This window comes from Zingiber officinale, chromosome 7A, assembly GCF_018446385.1.
Source record: "Zingiber officinale cultivar Zhangliang chromosome 7A, Zo_v1.1, whole genome shotgun sequence".
NCBI classification, from domain to species: Eukaryota; Viridiplantae; Streptophyta; class Magnoliopsida; order Zingiberales; family Zingiberaceae; genus Zingiber; species Zingiber officinale.
In genome coordinates this window covers 117,087,152-117,097,117 of record NC_055998.1, presented here as the reverse complement: position 1 = coordinate 117,097,117, position 9,966 = coordinate 117,087,152, and the positions used below count along the sequence as shown (strand labels likewise).

The 9,966-nt window shown below is 39.2% G+C and overlaps 2 protein-coding genes across 2 annotated transcripts; both read left to right on the top strand.

The window, feature by feature from the left end:
* Positions 1-1,932: 1,932 nt before the first annotated feature.
* Positions 1,933-4,398, top strand: LOC122002169 (universal stress protein A-like protein). The gene is made up of 4 exons (XM_042557257.1): positions 1,933-2,192; positions 2,312-2,403; positions 3,353-3,471; positions 4,118-4,398. Exons 1-4 carry the CDS (start codon positions 1,994-1,996, stop codon positions 4,194-4,196), a joined length of 489 nt encoding a protein of 162 aa, XP_042413191.1. The 5' UTR covers positions 1,933-1,993; the 3' UTR covers positions 4,197-4,398.
* Positions 4,399-5,791: 1,393 nt separating this feature from the next.
* LOC122002170 (calcium-dependent protein kinase 20-like) lies at positions 5,792-6,273 on the top strand. The gene is made up of 2 exons (XM_042557258.1): positions 5,792-5,938; positions 6,055-6,273. The coding sequence occupies exons 1-2, from the start codon at positions 5,807-5,809 to the stop codon at positions 6,235-6,237; spliced, it is 315 nt and encodes a 104-aa protein (XP_042413192.1). The 5' UTR covers positions 5,792-5,806; the 3' UTR covers positions 6,238-6,273.
* Positions 6,274-9,966: the final 3,693 nt, after the last annotated feature.

Genomic DNA, 9,966 nt, shown 5'->3' with positions numbered 1-9,966 from the left:
GTGGCTGTTGGTGGCTGTTGGTGGCTGTGACGGCTTCTGGATGCGGCGCCGATGGCCATGGGAGGCTGAGGTGGCTGCTGGTGGATGCTCCGACCGCTGGAGATGGCGCCGAGCGCTGGAGGCGGCGCCGACCGCTGCTGTAGGCAGCGGTGGTGGCTGCTAAACCCGATGAGCCACAAATCACCCCATGTGGCTGCACGAGGAAGAGGAGAACTTCCCCCTCCCTACTCGCGGTAGCTATGGCGAGAGGAGGAGAAGGAGAGGCGGAGGTCCGATCCCTTGGCGGCATCAGCCGGCGAGGAGGCCGGAGGCAGTGCTGACTGCGGGTGGCGGCGGAAAAAACCCCCTTTCAGCTCGCTCCTTCTAGTGTCGGCGCTAGGATGCAGGCCGGAGGAAAGGAGGGAGAGTAGAGAGGCGGCAGGCGGCCGGCAAGGAGGGAGGAAGAAGCTCGTCCTGGCGGCGGACCAAAAAACGCGAGCCCAAAAAAAACCCGTATCTCCCTCTCCTCGTGCTTGCCTTAATCACCAAAAAAAAAACCTAAACCTCCCATTACAAAAATGCCCTTCTTCTTTTAATTGTCTTTGACCCCCTCACATATCCGGATCATAGGTGATATAAGAGTGATCCATTAATAAATAATTGAGTTTTTTTTTTTTAAATATATGAATTGTTGAGTGTGGAGTCGGTAAAAAGTTATCGGGAGATTTTTGTACTGGAGAGAAGAGTGAGTTTTTTACTTTTTATGTGCCAATGATGTGGCACCTCAAAAATGAAAAAAAAAAATTGTTAAAGTTTTAAATGATTTTTTTTTATAATTCTAATATGTTATATCATCATTATAAAAACTCATTGAAACATTGATCCTCAATGGTTAAACCTCTAAGTGAATTTTTTATGATCTAATTTATAATATGTAGTTACATGACTCCATATATAATACATCAATTTCGATACAAAAGAGGAGGTTTGAGTTTTCACTACTACTCTTAAACTATAAACCTCAAACCTGACTTCTATCATAATTCAAACTTTTTATTTATTTATTTTTTATTATTATAGAAACCTCTTACAAACCTTGCATTGAAGATGCCCTTAGAGGACTCCATCATTGCCACATCCAAGCCACATCAAATAAAAAACCTCACACATCTCTCTACTATAAAAAAATATCTCTCAATAATTTCTTCATGAATCCCATATTTTTTATTATATATATTTCTCATCTCTCTTTTATATTTTACATTATCTTACTATTTTATTAAAAATCTCCCCCCTTTACTAACTAACTTTGGTGAAGCCTGAAATGTATTTACGTTAATGTCCTTTTTTCTATTTACACTAAAAATAATTCCAAGGTTTATTAGTAATTCCGCAAACGAAACAATCAGTGATCTAGAGTTCGAGACTCAACTACAACATATTATTATGAATTTTTCTCATTATTAATTTTCTCCCGTTGTTTTATATAAAAAAAATATAATTTTCTTTAGTCCCATATCTTAGAATTGACAACACTATGATCAAAGAAGCTTCTATAAATATTTTAGGCCGTTAAAAAAAATACTTTTCTTTTTTTACTAAGACAAGTATGATATTAAATTAAAATAATTTTTTGCATAGGGAAACCGTTAAAGTAGTTTGTTGCTGAATTTTTATCCAAATAATTAATTCTTGGTTTATAAGGATGACATTAGAAAATTTTCAAAGACCCAAATAATTTATATATTATTATCACGATCACACTAGTATATAATTAAATTTTTTTAAAATTTAAATTCATAAATTACTAATATACAAAATAACATTAATAATTTTCTAATCTCCCATCTCTTTGTATTTCCTTAATATTTTTATTTTTTTAAACTGAAACAAAAAAACCATTTAATTCAAAAAAAAAAAAAAAAAAAAAAAAAAAAACGAAGGAGCTCGAAACTTCCGTAGGTTCGGTTTTTCTGTGTGCGGCTCTGCGTTTGGGGCAAGCATCATTGAAGAGATGGCGGAAGGCGGAGCAGGCGGCGACAGGCCTCAGAAAGTGATGGTGGCCATCGACGAGAGCGACTGCAGTCACTACGCCCTCGAGTGGGTCCTCGCTAACCTCCGCCGCTCCTTTTCCTCGTCGCCCCTCATCGTCTTCTCCGTGCAGGCAGTCCCTGACGCCGCCTACTTGACCGCCGCCTCGCTTGGCTCCCCTCGTGCGTCGATCCGGCCCCGATCTTGCTTCCTGTTTTTGTTATTGAGAGTTTTTTGTCACGTTTATTACATGTTTGGGGAAATAGCTCTGAGAGGTTACTTTTGTGTTTTCTTTTCTTAGCTATGGAGTTGATCCAGGTGATTCAGCAGCACCAGAAGCAAGCTTCGGATGCTCTCTTGAAGAAAGCAGAGAAGATTTGTGCTCAGCACGGGGTATCACTACTGCTCTCTTCCTCTATCTCCTGTTTGATTTGTTGTGTTTGCTGTTTCTTGGAGCTACCAGCATTATTAATTCTCGACATCTTAGCTTTTGAATCCACGTCCTTTTTTCTGATATTTATTTTTGACAACTTTGACATTACCTAGTTTTCATAATTTAGTTGGATTCAAAAGAGGCTCACTCTTCTTCATGCAAAAAAATCAAGCAATTAGACATTAATTGAATTATACGTGTAACGTGCTGAAGCATACTACATGTGCGGAGTGTTGGTACGCTGCCATAATTATCAATAGGTTCAACATGTGTGGCACAGGAGAAGGAGAGATAGTCGGCGCCAAGATTTTTGTAATTTACTAGAATGAGACATAATTGTGCCATTCTGTACAACGCACAACGGGACCTCTGATCATGCTCCGTCCATCGCATTTCCTGATAAGAATTCAACACAATAATTGGCCCATCTTTAAATTGGGTCGTTGAAGGCTTGAATCTGGTTATGGCTCTGATGTACATCACTCCGTCTTTTTTTAATGTTGTTTCTGTTCTCAGTAATAGATAGCTTAAGATTCATTAGCTAGGTATGATAAAAATTCAGTGGCTTGTGTATATTATTTTTATACTATATTAATTTATGAGGGCTCACGACAACTTGTTATTAGTGTAAATCTCGCGTATATTATTTTTCTACTAGATTCATTTATAAGGGCTCATGTTACTACCAGTCACCTCAACTTCATGAATGTGCTGATATCTCGAAATCTATTGTAGTGCAGGCTTTGTTTGTAGTGTTTAAATGCTTATCTATATATAATAAGATTTTTTTTTGGTTGAAAATAACCCACAAATTTTCAACTCATGAACATTTAAACATATGCAAGTTCTTCTAACAGAGTAATACATCAATAACTGCAACATGCTTTGATTGAATACTCTCTTTCGCAGGTAGAGGTTGAAACAATTACTGATGTGGGGGATCCAAAAGAAGCCATATGTCAAGCTGCTGAAAAGATGAACATTGACTTGCTCGTCGTGGGAAGTCATGGTAAAAATGCCTTGCAGAGGTACACACTGCTCAACATTCTATTTTGGTCTGTGTTGAGAAAGTAGGATTCCCTTGAATTTGAAGATAATTTGGGATTTTGAATTCATATGATTCTGAATGTTAGCAATTCCCAAGTATGCAGTCCTGCCTTCATTTTTCTTTTCTTTTTGTGGTTGTAGTTGTGATATGCCAGGTGTCTTCAGTAATCGAAATGCTTTCTTCTTTAAATATATACCCTCATTTTGTGTTTTTCAGCATCCACCTTCAAGCAAAAGAATACTAATTATATAGTGCTAATAGTCATGATTGACTGCTAATTAGAGACATATTAGATGACCAAATTGAAAAACTATTCATTTCTTTCAGTTTAATGCCGTTAACGAACTGTTTTGAGGGAGGAAACTGGATGTTTTGTTATTATATCTTTTGGAAGTATGTTATCATTGTCTTCGTGTGAAAATTTTCCCTTTGGTTTCAACCTTGTCCAAGATATGGTTCATTTCAGTATCAACTCAACTTGTTGTAGGCTGCACCGTGGTGGTGAACTTTAGTTAATCTGAAGAGTGGTTCTTGCTATTATTGGATTCTAATCTCGACTCCAGATTATTGCCTTGACAATATGAATGTTCAGGTCTGCTTATCATTCTTTGTGTATGATGGCACAGGGCTTTCTTAGGGAGCGTTAGCAATTATTGTGTGCATAATGCCAAATGCCCCGTCCTCGTCGTCAAGAAAGCAGCGTAAAAATTTCAAGTTTCCATGGTGAAGCAGCTTGAAATGTTGTGATCTATCCATCATATCCTATCTGTGCATTTCTTAATGAGGTCGAGCAAAATAAAGTACTTGTTTCATCGCACAATATATATAGATATTAATATAGATTTTGTTTTCCGTACTTGAGATCTCTATAATAAAAATAACCGTGATTTAATTTTTCCCTTTAAAATGCACCATAAATTGATTTGCAAAGTTACATAAAGCAATTTTTTAAAAATTTTTTACAGCGCAATAATTTAAAATTGAATAATGAAAAATTGATCTGAATTTAGTTGTTTTGATATTCATAATTTTATTTTGTTTGAAATTAAATTGATAAAGTGACTTTAAACCCCCAAAAAACAATCAGTCAATGCCTTTTTCTTAAGTGGGAAGAGTTTTTTCTTATTTTTTTATTTCATTATAAAAACAACGACAATTTATCAAATCACGCACTTAAATATCTTAATTGACCAAAAGACGTATATTACTTTAGTTTTTACCAAAGGGCGCATTTTTTCAAGTGTATTTCCCTTTTTATTCTTTTGACAAATTAAACCTTTTTTTTGTCGTTTTCCTTTTCTCTCTCTTTTCTTTCCTATTACCTCTTTCATCAACGAAATGTAAGATTTAGTTATTTTTTTAATAATATTTTAATACATTTAGAGAAGATAAAATAAATAATGGATAGCATAGTTAAACTCCTTGCAACATCAGGAATCCACAGGAACTGAAATGGGTGTAATCTGAGGTCTCTAGGTTCATCAGTGGATTTCGGTCAAAACCGACTGATGGACCTAGAGAGCTCCGATTGCACCCATTTCAGTTTCTATGGATTCCTGGTGTTACAAAGAGTTCAAATATGCTATCCATTGTTTATTTTGACTTTTAAAAGGTGTTAAAATAGCAGAAGAAAAAATCAGCAAAAAGGCTCCAAATCAGGCCCACGTTGGGCCTGATATGGTTCCATATCAGGCCCAACGTGGGCCTGATATGATTCCATATCAGGCCTAACGTGGAGCCTTTTTGCTGATTTTTTCTTCTCCTATTTTAACATATTATAAAAGTCAAAATAAACAATGAATAGCATAGTTAAACTCCTTGCAACATCAGGAATCCACAGGAATTGAAATGGGTGTAATCTGAGGTCTCTAGGTCCATCAGTGAGTTTCGGTCAAGACCCATTGATGGACCTAGAAAGCTCCGATTGCACCCATTTCAATTTCTATGGATTCCTGGTGTTACAAGGAGTTCAAATATACTATCCATTGTTTATTTTGACTTTTAAAAGGTGTTAAAATAGCAGAAAAAAAAATCAGCAAAAAGGCTCCACGTTAGGCCTGATATGGAACCATATCAGGCCCAATGTGGACCTGATATGATTTTTCCTTGAGCTTCATACAATGTAGAGAAATTAATTTGATGATAGAAAACCAAGAGTTCTGTTAGTCCTATGATTTAATTATCTTTTTCTCAAGCATATTGTGCAAATTGATTCTCTGTTCCTCTGAACATTATTTTATCAGTATATTGCAATATCTGCTAATACCTTTGCCTTAATACTGCATCATATCTTCTGTATTCTCAACATTACCCTCATGATTCACATTACAGATCATCCTTGGCTGCAGAATGCCAATAAGGCACCCAATGTAAATCTTGGTGAAACTGTTCGAGCAAGACTCCAGCAATTTTCAATGATGAATAAATTTAAAAAGAAAGCTCTTAGGGTGAGAATATTTTCTTTCATGATTTCTTTCTGTGTGAATGCTTGACATTTGTCCAGCTGATTATTCTAAGACACACCTAGTATTATTATGTTCATTCTAAAACTGTGTTAATGCAGGTGATAGCTGAACACTTGTCTGTGGAGGAGATTGCCGACATAAAGGAAATGTTTGAGAATATGGATATCAACAAAAAAGGGCAGATAAATTTTGATGAGTTAAAGTATGGTTTGCGCAAGCTCGGACACCAGGTTGCTGATTCAAATGTCAAAGCATTATTGGAAGCAGTAAGTTATTGCTGAAGATGCAATCTTTTTTTTTTAAGTAAAAAAAATTGACTGTGGGTTATGGCAATCACACCATTTCCATTGGCATTACACAATTATGGGGTGACAAGGGAAAACAAACACAAAGAATTAGGCACAAATTCAAGCCACAACCCTACTAGATCCATCAAGAAATTCATCAAGAGTTGCTGACCAAACAAGATCCAAAGATGGACCTATCAGCAATATACTGATAAAACAATGTTCAGAGGAACAGAGAATCAATTTGCACAACATGCTTGAGAAAAAGACAATTAAATCATAGGACTAACAGAACTCTTGGTTTTCTATCATCAAATTAATTTCTCTACATTGTATGAAGCTCAAGGAAAAATCATATCAGATCCACATTGGGCCTGATATGGTTCCATATCAGGCCTAACGTGGAGCCTTTTTGCTGATTTTTTATTCTGCTATTTTAATATCTTTTAAAAGTCAAAATAAACAATGGATAGCATATGTGAACTCCTTGTAACACCAGGAATCCATAGAAACTGAAATGGGTGCAATCGGAGCTCTTTAGGTCCATCAGTGGGTTTTGACCGAAACCCACTGATGACCTGAGACCTCGACACACCCATTTCGGCAGATTCTCGATGCTGAGTTTAACTATGCTATTCATTGTTTATTTCGACTTTATAAGGTGTTAAAAGAGAAGAAAAATCAGCAAGGCTCCACGTTGCCGATATGGATCATATCGTGCCCAACGCACGATTGATCATATCGTGCCCAACGTGGCCCGATTTGGAATCTTTCACGATTTTTCTTCTGCTATTTTAACACCTTTTAAAGTCAAAATAAACAATGGATAGATATTTAACTCCTTATAACACCAGAATCCATAGAATGAAATGGGTGCAACGGAGCCTCTGGGTCCATCGCTGGGTTTGACCGAAACCCACCACGGACCCAGACCTCGACACACCCATTTCGCCTCGCATTCCTAATGGGAGTTTAACTATGCTATTCATTGTTTATTTTGATTTTTATATGTTAAAATAGGAGAAGAAAAATCAACAAAAGGCTCCACGTTAGGCCCGATATGGAACCATATCATATATATCGGTGCCCAACGTGGAGCCTTTTTGCTGATTTTTTCTTCTGCTATTTTAACACCTTTTAAAAGTCAAAATAAACAATGGATAGCATATTTGAACTCCTTGTAACACCGGGAATCCATAGAAACTGAAATGGGTCCAATCGGAGTTTTCTAGGTCCTAGAGAGCTCAGATTACACCCATTTCAATTCCTGTGGATTCCTGATGTTGCAAGGAGTTTAACTATGCTATCCATTGTTTATTTTAGCTTCTCTAAATGTATTAAAATGTTATCAAAAAAATAACTAAATCTTATATTTCGTTGATGAAAGAGGTAATAGGAAAGAAAAGAGAGAGAAAAGGAAAACGACAAAAAAAAAAGTTTAATTTGTCAGAAGGATAAAAAGGGAAGTGCACTTGAAAAAATACGTTCTTTGGTAAAAACTAAAGTAACATATGTCTTTTGGTCAATTAAGATATTTAAGTGCGTGATTTAATAAATTGCCGTAAAAACAATCAGTCTATTCCTCGTGTCGCATATGCTAAGCCTGTCTTTGTAGAATGACGCAGTGGATAACTGGATGGACTTTTGTCAAATGAAATTTTGAGGTCGATTTTTAATAACGAAATGCTTATTGGATTTCTGACCTTCGTCATTATGTTAAAAGCAAAAGTTTTCGTGGTTTATCTCTCTACGTATAGCTTGGGACCGTGAAAGATGTCCGCGTTTGCCACAAATGCTAACCAGGCTCCATTCTCCAATCATCACACGCCACGTCGGATGAGAAATCTTGTTCAGCAGCTGTCAGCGCCCTTGGTGAAGCGGTGTCACTCGTTCCTCTGAGCTACACCCTACACGTGTCGTGCCCGTATCCGCTCGTTTCCTGCGACGTCTCAAAGCTGGCCTGGCGTGTTTCCGAATCGCCATTAGTGATTAGTCGCCAAACTGGACGGAGAAGCTCATCCGCTGTTTGAATTCGAGTAGCGGATCCCCACCAGTCTACCCACACGCCGAACACGAGCTGACTCAGCATCCCAATCTCTTTACGCCACGTATAACCCTTCGCGACTGCTTCCTAAGCTGCTCCACCGTATATTTAACTTGACTCCCCCCATTCTTCCTCTTCCTCTTCCTCTTCCTCTTCAACCGTATATTAGGGTTAGGGATCCGATGGAAATACCTCTGGTGGCCGAGGCGCTGCGGATACCCGGCCTCGCCGCCCGCCATCTCTCGGACCTATCCGGCGCCTGGGCCTCTGTCGCCCTTCTCGTCGCCGGATTCGCCGCCTTCTACGGATTCCTTTCCCGCGCCAAGCTCGCTCTTCTCAGGTACGGTCGTTCCGCATCGGTCATTTCTTTCCCCTCCACCTACTCCTCCTCCGGCGATGATGACGAGGATGATGTCGACTCCTCAGAATCGCCTTCCGACGACGAGGAGGATGAAGAACCTCCATCGTCGTCGTCCGATGAGTACGATTCGGCGTCGGAGAACAACGGCGTGGACTGGAGGCCTGATGGTGGATGTTTGGATCTGGCGTTGGGTGGCACGGTGGTGAGGACGTGGGAGGGGCTGGGTTTGGGATTCGATCGCGCCGTCGGCGGTCTGATCTCTCTCGTGGACCTGAACCGAGACCAGGTACTCCGCTCGTTCCTCACGCAGGTCCCAGATGCGGCGGTGAGCCTGGCATCTCCCGCGGTGGTCCTGTCGGCGGCGGAGGGAGCCGCGGCGGCGGTCAGAGTGTGGGACGCCAGGGCGGCCGGCGAGTGGACCCCCGCAGCCGCCGCAGAGTGGCGGACCGTACGGAGGCGGCGGGTTGTTGGGGTCGCCGGCGGGGAGGGCAGGGTTTACGTGGGCGACGACGACGGGGTGGTGACGGCGGCGGACTTGAGAAGGGGCGGGTCGCCGCTGGTAGTGGAGACGTGGCGTGAGAGGAGATTGCCGCTTTTGCCCTCGTCCAAGTGATCGCAATCATTATCAATTTTTGCTTGAAAAAAGTTGTAAAAATTATTGAATTTCCATCCTCTTATTGTCTCATAATTGTCTGCTATTTCAAAACTCATTGTTGTGGCTTTTGATTTATCTCACAATCAATTTTCATTTCTACTAGATATTTTACATGAAATTTCAAAAGTCGGTGCTAAATTTAATAAACATTTGAACAAATATTGCAAACATCAAGTCTCATCGTTCAAACACAAGTGTGCTTGGTAGATTAATCTATGTAAACGCGGATCGCGTTTCATTATCATGGTTGATTCCACATGGTTGCCCTAATTAAGTTTGTGTTAGGTAGGTACACAACATGGTGGGTCAATTTATTGAATGTTGAATGTAGGACATAGTGGCATGTTTGAACCAGCCATTGAATGCAATTGATCATTCATTAATTGACTGCTAAAATATGTTTTGGTTTATTAATTGTGACCACAATTATTTGAGGATCGTTTTTTATCCTCAACCATATATGTTGTTTTGCTAAAAGCAATCTATCGTAAGAGATTCGAAGAAGAGGATTGATTGTGACATCTTGTCAATCTCTCTAATTGCATTTGCACGTAGGTTTGATAATAGGAAAAAAAAAACCAAACATTTAATTTTGTCCTCTAGTTTACCTAATCTTTTAAAAAAGGTTAAATATTTGTGTTTGAGGCGTACAAGTTGGAATTG